This window comes from Centroberyx affinis, unplaced genomic scaffold, assembly GCF_046629955.1.
Source record: "Centroberyx affinis isolate AG114_WGS23_722 - 3 ecotype Tasmania unplaced genomic scaffold, CSIRO-AGI_Caff_v1 ptg000250l_1, whole genome shotgun sequence".
Taxonomy (NCBI): Eukaryota; Metazoa; Chordata; class Actinopteri; order Beryciformes; family Berycidae; genus Centroberyx; species Centroberyx affinis.
This window is the reverse complement of record NW_027278933.1, coordinates 1-20353: the sequence shown is the minus strand read 5'-3', so window position 1 is coordinate 20353 and position 20353 is coordinate 1. Positions and strand designations below refer to the sequence as shown.

The 20353-nt window shown below is 42.9% G+C and overlaps 1 protein-coding gene across 1 annotated transcript; it reads right to left on the bottom strand.

Moving 5' to 3' along the window:
* Nucleotides 1–1733: 1733 nt before the first annotated feature.
* On the bottom strand, nt 1734–16438 carry LOC139665925 (sorting nexin-18-like). Its single transcript, XM_071544982.1, has 4 exons — nt 15071–16438; nt 12063–12356; nt 9287–9669; nt 1734–3738 (listed from the first exon to the last, which is right to left on the bottom strand). The coding sequence occupies exons 1-4, from the start codon at nt 15901–15903 to the stop codon at nt 3512–3514; spliced, it is 1737 nt and encodes a 578-aa protein (XP_071401083.1). The 5' UTR covers nt 15904–16438; the 3' UTR covers nt 1734–3511.
* Nucleotides 16439–20353: the final 3915 nt, after the last annotated feature.

Genomic DNA, 20353 nt, shown 5'->3' with positions numbered 1-20353 from the left:
CTACTGCTCATTGCTCTAACTCAACAGTGATTCAGTCTATATCCAGTTCATAAATCTTCTCCACTGTCTGTTCTGTAGCTCTTTCCTGGGAAAAATCCTCTGCCGCACAGGAAGTGATGCGTTTTACATTTCCGGTTTGTGTGGAATAAACAGAAGAAGAAGAAGAACTGGGTAGTTAGCATGAGCAGCGATAGCCACCATGGCTGAACAGACAGAGAACAGAGAAACTCAAACTGCATCAACAAGAAAATCCAAGCTCCGCCCACACTGTTTGATTGACAGATGATGTGTGGGAAGTGTCAGTGCAGAAACACCACAGCAGTGAGTGTTTATGTGCTTAACTGTTGTTACGGTCAACTTGGTTACAACAGCTGTTAAGTGTTTCCCAGCTGAACAATGTGGAGAAACAGTAAGAGCCTACATCCTCTTATTAGGGCAATTCAAATGGTCCAAAATGGAAAAATAGTATTCTCTTTGTTTTCTTTGCTATTCTTGGAGGTGAAGCGCTCTAAGAGGCCAAGACAAGGAAACCCCAGACAACAGGATACTGATACCTCCTAACTTTTTTCTTCCTCTTCCTCTTTTTCCTTTTCTCACAGTTTCTCTCTCTTTCTTTCTCACTCCCTACATGGTTTTGTTCTGATTTTGTCTCTCCTGCATTTTCATGAAGATCCACTAAGACCAGCATTTACAGATATTTAGGAATCCCTGGCATTATGGGGTGCTGGTAGCCTCAAGCCAAGGTTACAGAAGCCGACTTCACTTGTGACCGTAACGCCACAGGTTTGAATCCCAAGACCAAGTGGGAAAATCTGGGCTGGGGAAAGAGGAGGAGTAACGCTCAGAAAACAACAACAACCCCGACATAAATAAATAACATTGAGTGTGTTTACATGCACATTATTATTCTGAATATGAGCCTCATCCCCGGTTTTCATGCCAGGTTTTTGTCTGAATATTGCATTTACATGGAATGATCAGTAACCAGTTTTTTCGTATACCTGTATGCATGCAGATAATATGATAAACTATAATTTTCCTGCTGTGTGTGTTCAGTAGCGTTGCATTAATTTGATGCTCGTGACTCCAAGGAAACAGCACTTGCACTGTTCGCCAAACCCAACAGTAAACAGGATTTGTCAGAATATACCGGTTAAAATCAGTATATATCAGCTAGCATATTCAGGTTTTTCATATTCAGGATTATCCCAGTTATTGTAAATTATATATAAACTCATAAACAGAATATTTGAATATCCTGAATATCATCTAGAACAGTGATTCTCAACCTTTTTCATATCGAGGACCCTAATTTAGTCCACATTAGAGCCGCAGACCCCTATTTGATGAGGTTTTGTCTCTCGGACCCAAATCTGAGAATATTTTGTCCAGAATCCCATGACTATCTGTATTGTAGGTAGAGAGATAACAGAGAAACTATGATCAAAACAGTCATTCTTCTACATTCTCTAATTGTGTTAACTTCTTACAAATGAAATAATGCTGAAGTTTAATAGTTCTTCAGTTTGCTGGGGACCCCCTGGAACCCTCTCAAGGACCCCTGGTGGTCCCCGGACCCCACGTTGAGAACCACCGATCTAGAAGAAGTAACATTACTTCTAGAATGTAAACGGACTATGAATGAGAATGTAAACACACTCACCGAGACACAAAATGAGAGACTTCATAACAGTGAAACAATACATTGTAATTAAGGACAACAGTCATCATCAACGAAGCCTTTGCAGAGAGACACGATTGAAATACATTCTACCTTTATTTGTTTTCCTGAAATGTTGCTCCTTTACGTTACATTAAAAGTGTTAAGTAATGGTTTAATCCTATTTAATCATGGGAGTTTCTTGTTAGGAACGCCGCTGATAGTCGAGAGCGAGTGGAGCCCCAGCAGGGGGGATGTGAAGTCATACCTGAAATTACAGCAACATTTACCAGAGAGATTTAAAGTGAGAGTGAAGACGTGTCAACAGCTGTCGGCACTAAATGCACCACTGTAATATACATTCAATTGATTATCTCATTTTCAAAATCATCTATGACAGATTTGTCCCAGTTTTTGGGAGCCTATATATATATATATACCATATCCTAAGCTTCCCCTCTAGGCATTTTGTACTCGTTCATCCAGGAACCCCAACTGATTAAATTCAGGGGTTCAGGCTCATGAAAACAGTATAACAATACAAATACATTAGGGATCCACCACAAACAGGCTGTGGACTCATTTTGGTTCCTGACTGATAGTTTAACAAGTCCAGTTTTGGGGCAGCAGGGTGGCATTGTGGGTAGGAGTGACCGTCCGTTAACTGGAAGAACCCGGGTTCAAGCTCCCGCGCCGCCAAATCCCTGCCAAATCCGGGAGTCCCGGTCTGTATCCGACCCTGTATCTGACCTTTGACCTCCCTGTGGAAGACGAGGTGAAAAAGACACATTTCCCCTTCAGGTATCGGCGAAATATCCCAAAGAAAAACACGACTCTAAGAAGAGCTGTGGAGCCGCTTCCCGAAACCGAGCAGCAGTCTCTCGAAAAAGAAAATCAGCCTGAGCTCAATCCATCAGTGGAGTCGGGGTCGGGGCAGTGCACAGAGTAAACTACAAAAAACAATTCAGGGCTTAAAATAGTAAAATAAAACGGTGTGTGACGGCATCTATCAACAGATCAAATATACGAGAGACATCTGATATCAGAAGTAGCTCAGTTTTCAAGCTGTAATGAGAATCCAGCTACTAGAAGGGAATAGATTCTGCCCACTTTGCCTCTTTCCGTGTTCGAAAAACTATCACGTACGTACCGCTGTTAAGTCCTATCAAAACAATACTGAGCAGGTCATTCAAGTAAAAAACAAACACCAAAAAAAAAAAACCCTCCCAAAAAACACAGAACTTTAGTCTTGAAATCGTGAAAACCCGGGTTCAGAAACATCCAGTTAAAGTTCAAGTGGTTTGGGGGAGTTTAATCTCTCGGTTTCTGTCTCGTGTCTCGTTGCCAGACCGGTGGATGGTTTCCATTAAGCGGGAGGCGGGAGGCGGGGAGGAACGGGACGATCACGTGACCCCCCCCCCCCTCCCCGAAACCAGGAAGCGAGAAAGGGAGGCGGCTTAGTCAGATTTGGAAAAGCATCTGTCTTTAATATCTAATGCAGTCCCGCTGAGTCGCAGGACGTGCCTGGAGCATTAGCGAAAACCCTGTTCCTGGTACATTCATCAGCACCGTCCGGACAATCCAAGAAGTTGTCATTCCACAGTCCAGTGACCTAATTTTTCTACAGAGTGGCATATTTCTTCCCAATAAAGCTCCTTCGGGGCCCGGGATCCATCACCCCCAAGTCTCCACGATATATATCCAAACCTCACATCTTCTCCCTTCAATCGGACCCGTCAATCGTCCCGGTCCGAGTCCCATTTCCGCAAGACTTCTGTACCAATTCCAATCAGTCCAAGCCAACTTCTTCTTCTTCTTCTTCTCTCTCTCTCTCCTCTCTCTGTTCTTGTTCTACTGGTCGTCGTCGTATCTCTCCAGCGCGTCCTGCAGCTTGGCGGTGATCTTCTGGAAGAAGCTGATCTGCTGGCGGAGGTGGTGCTGCATCTGCGAGCGGAAGTCCCGTACGCGGGTGCGGTGGAAGTGCTGGATCTCCGCCAGCGTGGCGCAGGAGATGATGTTGCACCGGTCGTGGAGATCGCCCTCCTGCTTCGGGCAGTCCTTCACCTTGGTCAGCGCACCTGGAGGAAGAGGAGGAGGAGGAGGGAGCAGGAGGGAGGAGGGAGGGTAGGAGGAGGAGGAGGTTGAGGAAAGGTGGCGAGTGTAAAGGGCGGAACAAAAAGAGGAAATGAAAGAGGGCAAAGGGGCAGTGAGAGAGTTTTAGTTTTAATGCATTTTTAGAGTTTGAATGAAGTGGAAACGGTCGAAAAGATCGTTGCAACACTTGGAGAGAGAAACACTTTTTTTTTTGGCCTTTATCCAAACGCTCCCACTCATCTCAAAATATGTCATTTTTTATTCTGCAGAAATGAGCTGCTTTTAGTTTAGTTTAGTTTAGTTTAGTTTATTGAGTTTATTTGTCAGGGACCATGTGCAAAAGAGAACATTGATCTCAGAAAAGAGAAAAGATGCTTTGCACCAGATTACAGCTAATTGCTAATTTCCATCTGCAGTCCCAGGGCAGGTCGACATAAAATACAGCACAAACAATACAATAAATTACAAAGTACATGTTGAAGTACAAAAAAAAAATCACATCTAGTCACATCACCACATTTCATACACACACACTGCACACTTGACACTTTTGTCATCGCGTTTCAACACTTGCACGCAACCAACACTGTCAACGTTTCTCTAGAAGTTCCCCACAGAAGGACGCACAGTCGTGACTCGTTTACGTCTGACTCAACTGTCGGGGCAGAATAGCGGCGGTCCGTGCGTTACGGACAGACACGACCCATGAGAAACGAGCGAAGAGGAACTCTTAGTAACACTCGAAAACTGCTGCGTGTGGAAGAAATGACGAGGAGCCAGCCGGTAGCCTGGCACCGCTCTCCGTCCTGACCTCAACGACCCAGTCTCTAACAAGGGGAGGGGAAGTATAGTCTCTCTCTCTCTCTCTCTATCTATCTCTCTTTCTCCAACACACACACACACACACACACACAGAAAACACACACCATAACCGCACAAACACTCTCACGACCTGAAATTAACTTGGGACTTTGCTCTCCCTCGCACAGGCAATGCGATTACGGAGCCGTAAGCTGAACTCTTGTACTTGTCGGCCGGTGGGAAACTTGTTCAGCTCTGTAACTATGAGTCGACACCAACACCCCACCCTCCCCCTTCCTCCTCCTCCTCCTCCTCCTCCTCCTCTCTCTCTCCCAGTGTATCACCAGGAGGAAGGAGGGAGAAGAAAAAAAAGAGGAGGAGGAGGAGGGGGAAACTAATCCTGAGACTGCTCCGTTTTGCATTCCAGCAGTCCCAGGGCAACACAGGACAAGAGGCCCAGGAATCTCCGCTCATTCAAATCAGATGTGGCCTGTGGACCCCACAGCCAGAATAAGGAAAGCGGGACAATACAGTAAAGGGACATTGAAGTCAACAGAGCTGTCCCGGAAGCCGTTTTTTTTTTTTCACGCCGGTGTTTTTGTAATTAGGCTGTTATTAGAGAAATCCTTCAGCACTGTAGACATCTGTGGAATGCAGACCTGCTGAGTGAGGAATGGGGTTTGACGTCTTGGAAAATGCAAAAAAACAAAAAAAACCAAAAAAAAAAACCCCTGCAGTCTGCTTTCCTTTGAGGGCCAAGTCAATAGAGTGTAATCCGACGGTTTATTTGGTAAAAAAAAATACAAACAAAAAAAAGCTGATTTCTTCTATCTGCTTTCTTCCCTTGTAAAAAAAAAGCTCTCCTGATGAAGGCCTTACACCAAAACGCCTGTTATGGAAACTGTGACTAAACATGCCAGCTTTTGTTAGTATGCAGTTGTTGAAGGGGGGGGGGGGGGGGGGTTGTTTCGCAACGATGACAAACAGTACAGACAGACTTTGCGTCGTGTGTGTATGTATTTATGGACGTTACTCAGCACATACTGTAAACCGACATGGAAACTCTCAGTCCTCAAAGTAAAAAAAAAAAAAAAAAAAGAAAAACGGCAAAAGCAGATGTAGAATGTTTTCACATGACAGCGGCGACGGATCGTTGGGGCTTCGCCTATTTTCTGATTGATTACACAGACACTTGAGTCCATAAACTCCATTGTATAATTAAAGAAACTGTTGTGTCAATTAGTTCGCAAGTAAACAAAATCCTGTCAGTTACACAAACTATTGGGATTCAGCCGGTGTTTCCCCTTCAAAGCTCTCAGCTCTGATTGTACGCAGCCAACTGGTTTTTATATCAGCTGCCAAACCCCCATGTGTCTGAAAGGCTTTTTCTTCACAATAATGTAAACACATGAGAATGAGGAAAAACAGTAAGAAAGTAAGAAAGACTGCTACAATTCCAATTTTGCACAAAGCATCAGTTTACATACAGCTGTTGTTGTGTGAAAACCTCATAACAGCAATTTTGGTGATTTTGGTGTTTTATCTTCAACTGAAGGATTACATGCTCCTCTGTGGATTGAGGAAATTCTCCCACTTCTTGCACTTCTGAAACACTTTAAAAAACCCTGTTGGCTAAAACTCAAAAATGCATCGTCATCAAGCTAAAACCAAAACAGTTTTCCTTAGTTCCTGAAAAGTGAAAAGTCGACATTTTGAAATTCAGTGACAACATACTATTGACTTCTGTTAATTGAATATATTGATAAGGTTACAGTCTTTATAACACTAGTGCACACGCCACAACACTTTATGTACGGCCTTCTGTAGACTAGTATGAACATGATGCACATGTACATCACTGTAAATTTACATACTATCTCCTTCAGGTTTCACCTATCTCTGTTATTGTTATATTCTGCATATATTAATGTGTTTTTTCATACTGGTTCCACCATATCATACTGATACATACTGATACTTTTTGTATTTTATTATTTAGGCTATACCTACATATATTTACATATGTGTATAGCACATATTTCTAATTTAGTAATCCACATTAACCCGTCGTGACTGTGAATTAATGAATGAATCTGTCAGTAAATGCAGTAACAACTGTATCTTAATCCATACATGTTAGTAATACTCCTTTATATATATACTCCTTTTCATATTTCCAACCAATACTGCTGCAATGACCTATTTCCCCACATGGATCAATAAAGTTTCATCCAATCTACCTGTAACTTTTTCACCTTTGTCAGTTAGTCTGTCTGTCTGTCTGTCTGTCTGTCTGTCTGTAAGCAGGATATCTCAAAAAGCAATTGATTAGATTTTGGTGGTGATCGTTTTTTAGTCATAACTATGAAACTAACAGAGATAGAGACTTGATTCAATATCCTAAGGATGTGGCTGCAAGGTCAATAAATCAATTTAACTTAAAATTTAAGCCAAAGCAATGACGTCTTTGGGTGTAACAGCAAGTTATGGCTGACATACTTCCACAGGTTATAGATCCTTTCTCACCATTACCAGCAATTACCAGCCAAATGTCTGTCTCCTACTTCTTTCTGTGCCAATTTATTTTGTGTTTCAACACAGCTTTGGCTATAAGACAATACAGATCTTGCTGTTTCTGTTGTCAGATGAGCGTTGGGTAGCCAGTTAGCATTTTGTGACCCTCGATTGGAGTCGTCTGACAACAGAAACAGAAAGATCGGCAGAAAGTTGGCTTCTTAACATTGCTGGAAAACTGTAAATTCCAGGAACATTTGCAGCGTTGAGAACAAATTATCAGTAAAACTTTGACAATCCCTGACGAAGCCCAGGAGCCGAAACTAATAAATATTTGTTCTCAGTACTGCGAGTGTTACTGGAATTTACTCTCCTCCAGTGTTTCCTGCCCTTTCCAGGCAGCTTGTCGGTGGGTGAAGTTGTTCCAGAATATTTTTTCATCTTCTTAACATTGCTGGAAACGGTGAGAACCGCGTTGGTGGAAGCTGTTCCTCTCCGAGTGCCTCTCCAACGCATCGTTTGTCAGTCAGAAAGTAGGTGAAGTGTTGTCAGTCAAGGCGGTTGGGATTCAGGCGGCGTCTCCGTCGCTCTCGGCTGTGATTGTATCTGGAGAACAAAGTTTCACAGGACCGGAGAGACGGGGCCTCCAGGTTTGGCAAACGTCAGGACTGTGTGTGCCAGCAGCGACTCCCTCCTCCCAACCTGCAGGGAGCTAACAAGCTAACTCCCCTGTGTTTGTACGTGTGTGTGTGCGTGTGTGTGTGTGTGTGTGTGTGTGTGTGTGTGTGTTTGGGTGAGCGAGTGCAGCCTCTCACAGTACCCAGAGAGTTTGAATGAATCAGGCCTGGTTTCAGTTCTCGACCCAGACTGACGTTGCAGTTCAGTAAATGAAAACAGATGCCGCCCTTTGTTGGAGACTCAAAATCGACTGAACTGCTATTGACATGAGTCACTGATAGAGAGTTTGCCGGGCGAGTTTTTGTTAACGCTGTGAAGTACGCTTTAACGCCATTTTTGAAAAAAAAAAGTAAATGTGTGTCTCTCTCTGTTTCACATAAAATTATACAGTCTGTTCTGTAGCATGGGAATCCAGATTATATGGGACAGAGAGAGAGAGAAAGGGCAAGAAACTGAATGAGGGGGAGAGAAATAGCGAGGGAGAGAGAGAGAGAAAGAGAGAGAGAGAGAGAGAGAGAGAGAGAGAGAACCTAAATGAGAGAGAGAGAGAGGGACAGAGAGAGAATGAAACAGAGAGAGAGAGAGAGAGAAACTGAATGAGAGGGAGATAAATAGCGAGGGAGAGAGAGAGAGAGAGAAACTGAATAAGAGGGAGAGAGGAACAGAGAGAGAATGAAACAGAGAGAGAGAGAGAGAGAGAAACTGAATGAGAGAGAGAGGGACAGAGAGAGAGAATGAAACAGAAAGAGAGAGAGAGAGAGAGAGAGAGAAACTGAATGAGAGGGAGAGAGGGACAGAGAGAGAGAATGAAACAGAGGGAGAGAGAGAGAGAGAGCGAGAGAGAGAGAGAGAGAGAGAGAGAAACTGAATGAGAGGGACAGAGAGACAGAGAGAGAGATCGGAATAGAGAGAGAGAGAGAATGAAAGGAGAGAGAAAGAGAGAGAGGAACTGAATGAGACGATGAGAGAGAGAGACAGAGGTGGAAAAAAGAGAAAGAGAAAAAGAGACAGAGGGGCCTTGAAGCAAGACACAGAGTCCCTATCAGTTCCAGCAGTGCTGACCCCTGACCTTTGACCTTTGACCCCTGACCTCTGACCTCTGACCTCCCTGTGGAGGGATGCAAGCGAAAAAAGACAAATTTCCCTAGAGGGATCGATAAAAATGTGACCTTATTAATACAATTATAGCCCCCATGAATCTCATCCTTTAGCACTTTTTGAATTTGCATCGTGATTCACATCGGTCTGGTCAACAAGTAGGTTTGTCCCGCCTACACTGACCATCCAATCAGGTTTGTCGGATAGTATCTGTTTGAAATAACTGCCGGTGAATAGGCTTGCCTCCAGACCGCTATGAATCACCATGCAAATTAAAAAAGTTCTAAGGGCTATGACTCATGTGGGCTGGACACCATGGCAGTGGTACCGCCTTAATCGGGAAAAGATGGAATTATTACTGTCTATGTAAACTGTCAGACAGAAAAACAGCTTTTATAATACTATGATTCAGATTTTGCTGCATGTGAACACGCTCCCCACCTTTCTGCACATGTATGATGTCCGGATAGTTGGCCAGGTGTCCTCTGTAGAGGTCCAGCAGGTCCGATATGGGGTCCAGGTCCTGCCGCGGCTGCTCCGCGAAGTACTCCCCGACCGCCTCGTAGGCCTCCCCGGTGTAGGCGATGGCCCGGTTCAGGCCGGCGGAGTAGGCCTGCTGGTCCAGCTCGAAGGCCTGGCCCAGCAGCCTGAAGGACTGGCCCACCTTCTGGTACTCCTTCTTGAAGCCGGTGATCTGCTTGCGGGCGAACTCGTTGATGGAGGTGTTGACGACCACGATGTTCTCGTCCATCCGCTTGGTGAACGCCTTGAAGCCTTCGATCTTACTCTCCACCTCCTGCAGGTCCAGAGGGACGGCCGGCGTGCTGCGGGGGGGGGGGGGGGGGGGGGTTGTTAATTTAATAATAATAATGATAATGATCATAAACTTTAGGGCTGAACCGAACAGAAAATGTATCTATTATAATTTTGATAATTGGTTGTTTTAGTAATTTATCAAGTAAAAATACCAAACATTTGCTGGTTGCAGCTTCACAAAGATTTGCTGCTTTTCTCCGTTTCATATCATTATAAAATTAATACTTTGGGGTTTTTTGGCTACTGCTCAGACTGAGTAAGTAATTGTAAAAATAATTATTTTGGACTCTGGTAACTTGTGATTGGCATTTGTCATTATTTTTGACATTTTATAGACTAAAAGATTAACGAATTAATCAAAATAATAATCGATAGATTAATCAATAATGAAAATAATCGTTAGTTGCAGCCCTACAGAGTTTACAAGGTGCTTTACAGAATAAAAACACAACACAATAGTAAAACAAATACAATAGGAACTATTATACAATATAATAGTAAAATAAATGCATGAATTAGAACTATAGGCAAAGTAAAATGAAAGAAATAAATATTAATAAAATAGGCAAGGCAAGTTTATTTATATAGCACATTTCAGCAACAGGGCAATTCAAAGTGCTTTACATAAAACATTAAAAGCAAAGACAGAGACAAAATGAAAAGGATAAAATTCAAATAAAAGACCAAGAAAAATAAAGTTCATTAAAGAGCTAAGAGAATAAAAACCCCAAAAAAAAATAGGCTAAAATAGAATAGGACAGGTGTAAAATACAACAATAAAGGTGTAATATAAATGTAACATAAATGTCATAAAAGGCAGCGGCAAACAGAAAAGTCTTCAGCCTTGATTTAAAAGAACTGAGAGTTTTCTGGGAGTTTGTTCCAGATATGTGGAGCATAGAAACTGAACGCTGCCTCTCCATGTTTAGTTTTGACTCTGGGGACAGAAAGCAGACCTGTCCCAGACCACCTGAGAGGTCTGGACGGTTAGTAATAGTCGATGAGATTGTGTGAGTGTTCTTTTTACACTTACTTATAACTTTGAACTTTGTGGCCTTGTTTCCGAGAAAGACTTTATGGACATGATGAATATTATCTGAGTCAGTCATTAGATCATCTTTACGACACAGATGTGGGATCTGTGCTCTGTCCCTCACTATCAGCCGCTCCCAATGATGAAAGCCTTCAGCAACAGGCTGGGAAGAAAGTCTAACCTGAACTCTGACAAAAAAAATGCCTGATATTAATGTGTATATTAAAGGAAAAATCCCCCTCAGATCCTCTTACACTGTTAGATATCTTCAGCTTATGATGCTCAGTGTATTCCAGCAGTTATTTAGTGATGATTGTTGTGATTTACTGTGTTTAGTGAACCCACTTTCCCCTCAACCTGCCTCGTCCGCTTCTACTAGTGATTTCCTACGTTTCCCAGAATGCCTTTCGACAAGCACCAGAGAACGCGCCTGAAGTTGCTGCATTCAGCTGTGGGATTTGCATGTATGTGGAGAGAGACAGTGGTAGTAAGAGCAACAGAGTGACCAGTTTTTCCAATCGAGAAATAGTGAGTCTGAGAGAAAATGTCTGAGTTTTATAAACATTAATGTGATTATTTAACATGTGATTTTGCATGTGTGAGCCACTTTTCCATTAATTTCCACTTAATAACCCTGTAAACCTGCAAAATCCCATAATTACTAGTGTCTCTGTGAATCAACCCATGAATAAATTCCTTATAAACCCATGATACTAACCTTACTATTTTAAAACTATTGTATTTTTGATGGATAATTATTAATGTTTATGTAATGGAGAAATCAAGGACATTTCAGGGATAAAACAGTGTGTACTGAAGACTTTAATCTGAGTCTAGGCCACTAATAATAGTCTCTAGTTCGGGATTCAAACCAGCAACCTTCCCAGCAGTGAACTCCTCCACCTACCAAGGTTATTATAGTTTTGCATTTTTCATTAGTTTTTATTTTTATTTCGTTTTGACTTTTTGTTTTCAATTTCAGTTTAGTTTTAATTCGTTTTTAAAGCAGGTTTGCTAGTTTAGTTTTTATTTTTTGAAAATGCTTAGTTTTAGTTTAGTTTTTATTAGTTTCAGTCTTAGTTTTAGTCTTTTTTTGTAACATGGGGTATTTGTCAGATTCAAAAATTCAAAATACTAGGCTTATTTATGAAATAAATTGACAAAGACAAAAACTAAAGACATTTTCTCTATAATTTTAGTTTATTTTAGTTAGTTTTGTAAACACACAATACAGTTTCAGTTAGTTATCTTTTTTTTTGTAAAGCCTCGTTTTTATTTTTATTTCAGTTAACGAAAATGTTTTTCCACACCTGGTTTCCGTTACTTAGTTAGTTTCCCGTTAACGACAATAATAACCTTGCCTCCTACCTGATGGTGAGGAAGAAGTTTGCCCCGACCAGCTCGTCCCGCTCCGCCTTCCTCTTCCCCTGCTTCCAGGCCTTCTCGTCCGCCCCGCAGGTCAGGAAGTGCTGGAAGACGTCGCAGCGGGCCAGCACCGGGTGGCTGGTCATGTGGTTCATCCACCAGATCAGGCCTTTCCTCCGCTTGGAGATGAAGTCCTCCTCGAAGCGGCCGGTCGCCTGCTTCTCCGGCAGGTGGGGCACCGAGATGACGGGGAAACGCTCCACCAGCCGCGCGTACAGCCAGTCGAAGTGCTTATACCTGAGGAGAGAGGACGGATAGAGGGAGGAGGAGGAGGAGGAGGAGGGAGACAGGGGTGAAGGAAGGAGGGTTTGGGAGAGCAGGATGAGTGAAGGGACGGAGGGATTTATAAGGAGGGAAAAGAGGTGAAAGGGAAAGATAAGTGGGAATGAGGGGGATTAGGGAGCGAGGGGAGGATGGAAGTTATAGAGAGAGGGAGCGAGGAAGGAGGGGAAGGAGGGAAGAAAGTGTAGAAGAGGAGGATGAGTGAAGGGACAGAGGTACGGAGGGATTTATAAGGAGGGAAAAGAGGTGAAAGGGGAAGATAAGTGGGAATGAGGGAGATTAGGGAGCGAGACACGGAAGGAAGTTATAGCGAGGGAGCGAGGGAGCCAGGGAGGAGTGGAAGGAGGGAGCGAGGGCATGGAGGAGGAGGGAGACAGTGATGAAGCAAGGAGGGAAGAAAGTGTAGAAGAGGAGGATGAGTGGAAAGGAAAAATTTAAGTGGGAATGAGGGTGATTAGGGAGCAAGGGCGCGAGGAAGAAGGAGAAGGAGGGAGCGAGGGGAGGAAGGAAGGAGGGAAGAAAGTGTGGGAGAGCAGGATGAGTGAAGGGACGGAGGTACGGAGGGATTTATAAGGAGGAAAAAGAGGTGAAAGGGAAGGATAAATGGGAATGAGGGGGATTAGGGAGTGAGGGACGGAAGGAAGTTATAGAGAGAGGGAGCGAGGGATGAGGGGAAGGAGGGAAGAAAGTGTAGAAGGGGAGGATGAGTAAAGAGGCAAAGGTATGGAGGGATTTAGGAAAGGAAAGGGAGTGGAAAGGGAAAATTTAAGTTGGAATGAGGGGGATTAGGGAGCAAGGAAGAAGGAGGAAGCGCGAAGAAGAAGGAGGAAGCACGAGGAAGAAGGAGAAGGAGGGAGCGAGGGGAGGAGGGAAGGAGGGAAGAAAGTGTAGAAAAGGAGGATGGGCATGAGGCGAAGGTATGGAGGGATTTATAGGGGTGGATTGGATGGATGAGAAGGAAAGGAGGTGGTGGAAAGGACGTGAAAGGGAAAATTTGAGTGGACATGAGGGAGATTAGGGAGCAAGGGAGCGAGGAAGAGGGAGGAGGAGGAGGGAGCGAGGGAAGGAAGGATGGAGGCGAGGAAAACAGATGAAGGAGGGCAGAGGGACGAGTAGGAACGAGGAGGGAGGAGGAGAGAAGGAATTTGGGTGAAATGAGGAGAGAAAGAGGAGCAGGAGAGAGAGGGGTGAGAGGGAGGGAGGGAGGGAAGGGAGTAGGGAGAGAGGGGTGAAAGCGAGGGGAGGACGGAGGAGAGGAAAACAGATGAGGGAGGAGGGATGGAGAAGGGAGGAGGAGGAGGTGAGGAGAAGGAATGCGCAGACATGTTGGGACTGCGATTGAATATTTTCAGAGCAACGTGCCTGACAACAGGAGCTGAGCCTGAGACACAGGAGAGATCATCTCTAAAACACCCTTAACATTTACATTAATTCACTATCTTAATTCATGCAAAACCCCCTTAAAATGAGTTATTAACAGAGGAGACCCCGTTAAAAACACCTTAAATACACCTTACATGAAGAGTTGAAGATGTTTCCCCGACACTAACTAGAACTAAAGAAGCCTCTGGGCTGAGTAGTGAAATGTCTTCAACTCTTCATTTTAAGACCAGTGGATTTGGTTTCTATTGTCTTTTAGGGGTTTATTTTTTTGGACGATGTCAAAGATGCAAAAGGGAATCTCAGAAGTAAATGGCAAAAACAGAACCGACCAGGGGCTTTTTTTTTTTTTCTTGCATTTCTCGTCCGTCTCCCTCAGGAATCTCCCTTTCTGAGATTTGTCCTTTTTGCATCTTTGACATTGTCCCAAAAAAACATAAACCCCTAAAAGACAATAGAAACCAAATCCACTGGTCTTAAAATGAAGAGTTGAAGACGTTTCTGATGAAGACTCTCAGAGGAGCGGCGAAACATTTTCAACTCTTCATTTTAAGTCCAGTGGATCTGGTTTCTATTGTTTTTTTGGGACATTGTCAAAGATGCAAAAGAGAATCTCAGACAGAAATCCACTGGACTAAACATGAAGAGTTGAAGATGTTTCATGAAGACGTTCTCATCCGACTTCTTCAGTTCTACTTTGTGCTTAAGAAACATCTTCAACTCTTCATTTGAAGTCCAGTGGATTTAGTTTCTATTGTTTGTTTTTTTTTGGTTTTGGACAATGTCTTGCCTGTCTCCCTCAGGAATCTCCCTTTCTGAGATTCTCTTTTGCATCTTTGACAATGTCCCAAAAAAACCCCAAACAATAGAAACCAAATCCAGGACTGGACTTAAAATGAAGAGTTGAAGATGTTTCATCCGAGAGTCTTCACCAGAAACGTCTTCAACTCTTCATTTTAAGACCAGTGGATTTGGTTTCTATTGTCTTTTAGGGGTTTATTTTGTTTGGACAATGTCAAAGATGCAAAAAGGACAAATCTCAGAAAGGCAGATTCCTGAAGGAGACGGACGAGAAAAAAAGCCACAGTCAGATCTGTTTCTGCCATTTTGTGGAAAAAATTGTGCCCACAGCGTGAACCACAGAAACATTTATTGGGGTGTGTGTGTGTGTGTGTGTGTGTGTGTGTGTGTGCGTGTGTGTGTGTGTGTAACCCAGAGACACAGAGAATTCTTGTAAAACCCCAGAGGAGGAAGAGGAAGAGGAAGAGGAAGAGGAAGAGTGTGTGTACCTGCGGTTGACCTGCGTGTTGGTGTGTGTGGGGGTCAGGCCGTACGACATGTAGCTCTTCATGCCCTTGAACTTGGTCTGCTTGGTGGGGTCGTCGATGGTGCAGGTGAAGGGGTACGGGTCCTCCTGCCACTCGGGGCCGTGCGGCCCCGTCGCCACGCAGATCCGGTCCCCGTCCTTCACGAAGGCCGACGCCTCGCCCAGCAGGAACGCCTCGCCCCCGGACTTGACGAAGGTGGAGAACCGGTTGAGGTTCCTGCCCACCGTGGCCGAGCTCTTGGCCTGCTGGTGCTGATGCTGGTGCTGATGCGCCGGCGCGCTCGCCCGTCGCCCGGGCAACGAGGTGGTGACCGTGTACAAGGGGGGCGCGCTCCCGAGGCCCCGGGGCTCGTCGGCCGCCGCGCAGGAGGAGGGGCCGTCGTCCCAGTCGTCGTCCCAGTCGTCATCGCTGGTCTGGAAGCTTCCTCCTCCTCGCTGGGGGGACGCTTGCTGCTCGGGGGACGGGTAGCCGGAGTGGGTGGGGGTCAGGGCTTTGGGTTTGGGTGCGTTGGGTATGCTCACAGCTGAGGAGAAGCCGTTGTTGTTGGTGTTGGGGGAGCAGGAGGAAGGAGGAGGAGGAGGGGGGGATGAGGAGGAGGAGGAGGAGATCTGCTCCCGGATGATCTCCACATAGGAGGCGGGGAAGAGGCCGGCCTCCCCGCGGCTGTTCTCCCCCTCCAGCCAGCCCTCCAGCTCCTCCTCGCTGAACAGAGTCACCAGCTCGCTCTCCGAGATGGAGATCTCCCCCGGGTTCTCGGAGTGGAAGTCGTACAGGACTCTCGCCTTCAGCGCCATAGTGGTTTTTTAGATGTGTTTTGCTTATTCTCTATTTTCTCTATTTTCTCTATTCTTGTTTTTCGCTCGCAAGAAGTTGCCTATGAGGAGGAGCGACTTTTTTACTCTCGGATTAGATGAAACCTTTAATGACTTTTTCCTGAAATTGGAGTGAGATTAGGTCATCGCAGCAGCAGCAGCAGTTTTATCACTTTTGCCGAATCAAACAGGCTTGTATCCGAGCCTCATCCAAAAAAAAAAAAAAAAAAAACCCAAACCCCGACATATAGGCTTGTATCCGACACCCACCTCTTCTTGCTCCGCTCCTCTCTGCGGGTTCAAATAACATTTGTTTCCATGCAGAACTTAATCCAAGTCGGAAAACACCCAGAAACCTGCCGGTAGACTTTCATCTGTCCGCTGAATAAAAACAGACAGATTCCTGAGTCCAGACTTCACCAGCAGTTAGTCGCTTTATTTTCTCCGTGAAGAGCGGAGCAGAGAGAGAGAGAGAGAGAGAGGGGGAAAGGAAAGTCCTCTTTTCTTCCCCCCAGATGCTTTTCCAGGGCTTGTAACTTTAACAGCACCAGTCCGAACACGTAGAGCTGGCTGAGTAATGGAGGGTGGGGCTTTAGGAGAGAGAGAGAGAGAGAGAGAGAGAGAGAGAGAGAGAGAGAGAGAGAGAGAGAGAGAGAGAGAGAGAGAGAGAGAGAGAGAGAGAGAGAGAGAGAGCGGCAAGTTCAGTCAAGTTGGTGCAACGAGATGAAAACTCAGATAAATTTTTCAGACTCTGCTTTGCTCTGAGATAAATTACCTAGTAGCCTATAATCCTGGTTTTTGTATTGCAATTTGCGCTCCATTGCAAAAAAAATAAAACTGTTCATAGTTCTTTGCTCTTGTTATATCTTATCTTAGATTTCTGTTTTTTATTCAAACTCTTCAAACACTTCTTTGTCTTGGATTTTTTTAAAAACTCTATTCTCTATCTGTCTTTCTATTAGATTATATGTATTAGGATATTTCGTCTTAATTTGTTTTAGCACAGCCTGGAGGGTTTATGCCACACTGCATTTCACTGCACGTTTCGGAGGAGCGTGTGACAAATAAAGCTTTTGGATCTTTGAATATTTGGTAATCAGTGGCAAAATGATGTAAGTTATACTAAATATAGGAAAGAAAAAACATAAATTAATGATTTTCTGGAAGTGTAGGCTAATTGATGTTTGTTCATATTGATGTTTGTTTGCCTTATGATGATCACTTATAGTTTACCAAAGAGCTTATAGTTTACCAAAGAGCTTATAGTTTACCAAAATAAGATTTCACCACTAAATCATTGGCTGAAACTCACTAACAGGGCGAACTCACTCAGTGAAAGTTAATTTAATGCAGCATCTACTGTAATTGGCCTGGAGCAATGTATGTTTTTGTTTTTTGTTTTTTCCATCATGATTCTGCAGTTTATTTATGTGGCTTCAATCATCATATGCGTTTAAAAGTATAATTTATCTTTTCGGCGCAAAATTCTCTCCAGTTTATTCAAGTTTTTTTTTTTAATGTAGGCTATATATGCGTTTACTAGAAGTTTATTATGGGGGTTTTGCGTTCCTGATGGAGCAGTTACGGGCATCCGCCACTAGAGATTCTGTTGCCATGGTGATAAGAGGTCAAATAATGTAGGTTGACACATTTCATGCCATAACTTCATCGTATACATCCTAAAAAAACAAAAACAAACAAAACATTAATGTTAATCTGGAAGTATAATTGATTTTTGTATTGTGTTTTATGTATTTTTATGTATTTTTCATATTGGTTTTCCTTATGATGAAAACCAACTGGAGGTCATAATTTACTTAGGTCGAAACACACTGACAGGATTAATCTATAGTCTAAATTCGGCCAGTGTTTATGTTTTTATTGTTATTAGGCTATTATTATTTGTTTACTTATTTATTTTCTATGGTTAGTTTATGCCTTAAACATCATATAGGTTTAGATGAATAGTTTCCCTTTTCATACAAAGTTCTTCCCAGACAAGTTTATTATGGTTTACTATTATTATAGGGATTTTAATAGAATTATATATTACAAACGATCAGATATTCAGTCAAAGTCAACTCACATGTACAAATGAAGTCATTGTTCATGTAATTTAACAACAGGCAGACATTTATGCTCTGAGAGACTCAATCAGATTCATATTCAAATGAAAGCAGCCTGCTTCAAAACATGTTTTGATGTTTCTCTGATAAAATGACGAGGTTTATTGAGGAAGTGTAGGGTGTCAAAGTTATTAACAACGTCTATAATAACAATAACACTTTACAATCAATGTGTAACATGATGACCAGTTTTACTCAATATGAATCCGTCCAATTCTGTCCAGAGCTTCATGGAATAAGAGCAGCCTTGGAAGAAATGCATCAAAATGTCAGATTCATCAGCACAAATATTATAATTGTCATCAAAGTCTGTTAATTTTGATCATCTACAGTGGGACGGATATATAACTGTGCAAAATTTTGACATGTAGCCTATTCTCTTTTGTTTTGTTATTTCACTTTATTTTTTTCCTCTGTTTTATTATAAAATTGTAGGGAAAAGAAAAGCATTTACATTTAGGAGTTTGAGTGGCTTTTTCGTGTACTTGTGCTTTTTTGAGTATTTTTTTTAAAGTCAGTAATTTTACTTTTACTTAAGTACATTTTTGCTAAAGTATTGTACCTCACTACATTTTTAAATCAAATCCATTGAAGGACAGATCTGTGTTTCTCCATCAGCAGCAGAAACTGGATCAACTGTAAACTGACAAACTGTGGATCCATTCACAGTGAGAAGAGGAATCTGACTTTACTTTGTTTCTGCACTTTATTTTGTCATTTCTAATGTTTCCAATTTAACAGAATCCAGTGTGAACTCTGTCCTCTCTCCTTTCAGAGTCACATGGAAGAGATCACAGCTAACAACTGTTGTATTTTACTTGATTTTATGCATTCTATGTACTCTATTTTTTAACTTTATTTTTATTCAGTGGGTTTTATTTCCATATTATGTTATGCATTCCTCATTTTATCTTATTTTTACTATTATTATCAAGTGGGGTTTATTCTCCATCATATTTTACATTAATTATGGCATTCTATCCCTGTTTTTATGCTCATTCTATGTCTATTTTCATGTGAAGATGCATTCTATGTATTCTATTCTCATCTTTATCTTATTTTCACTATTATTATCAAGTTTTATGTGCAGCACTTGGTGCATGTAATTTCTTTGTTGTAAAGCAGTTTGAGCTGCATTTCTTGTGTGAAAGGTGCTATACAAATAAAGTTTATTATTATTATTATTATTATTATTATTATTATTATTATAACAACTCAGGAACTTCTACTCTGATTTTAGATGAGATACTTTTAACTTTTGCTGAAGTAGAATTTTACAGCAGTACTTTTACTTCTACTCAAGTAAAACATCAGGACTTCTTCTTATGTGGGACACTGCAGTACTCTTTCCACCACTGTCCGGGTTTATTATAAGTTTATTATAGGGATTATTTGCGCACTAACGCCCCCCGGCCGGTAGGGGTCGCTGTTAAACAGCAATAAGGGAAAACAGCTCCTCCTCCCGGCCGGCAGCGGCGGTAGAGCTGCATTCACCCTGTATTCAGACAATATTAAACCCCGCAGACAGAGAATATAATAAAAAATGCTGGACATATGATATTCATGATATTTGGTCAAACATTATTCGAGTCATAACGAGGCTGTCGCTTCTGTTTGCAGACTGACACCCGAAAAGAAGAAAATAAGACGTTTTAACGATGTGAAGCCCGTCTGGAGGCTGGTCACGTTACAGAAAGAAAAAGGTAAATATGAGACATTATTGGGCTTTGTTCTTGTCAGTCCGCGTGCCTGCTAAACTGTGCTGTGACTGTAAACAGTAGAGACAGATGGATTATTAACGAGATGACCCGCTGTCCCGGCGGAGCGGAGCGCGTGACGGCGTGCTTGTTTGTAGTTCAATGAGACTTGTAACGTGCACAGTTACACTTATCCAGAGAGGGGTGTGTGTGTGTGTGTGTGTGTGTGTGTGTGTGTGTGTGTGTGTGTGTGTATGTGTGTGTGTGTGTGTGTGTGTGAGAGAGAGAGAGAGAGAGAGAGAGAGAGAGAGAGAGGGAGGGAGAGAGAGAGAGACACACACACACACACACACACAGAGAGAGAGAGAGAGAGAGAGAGAGAGAGAGAGAGAGAGAGAGAGACCTGACACGAGTGTGTGATCTGGGGAACAATTATGATAAATGGTCAGTCAGGTGTTTATAGGGGATTGTGTGAGTGTGTGTGTGTGTGTGTGTGTGTGTAAGAGAGAGAGAGAGAGAGAGAGAGAGAGAGAGAGTATTTCAGATTATTATCAATTTCAGTATTGCAAACAATACTGCAGACCAAAATGTAGTCCTTCTAATAGTAAA

Coding starts and splice junctions, on each gene's coding strand:
- LOC139665925 (XM_071544982.1), bottom strand. CDS start 15,903: ATGGCGCTGAAGGCGAGAGTCCTGTACGACTTCCACTCCGAGAACCCG. Junction 9,670..12,062: donor AACTTCTTCCTCACCATCAG/GTAGGAGGCAAG, acceptor CCCCCCCCGCAG/CACGCCGGCCGTCCCTCTGG. Junction 3,739..9,286: donor CATCATACATGTGCAGAAAG/GTGGGGAGCGTG, acceptor CTCTTCCTCCAG/GTGCGCTGACCAAGGTGAAG.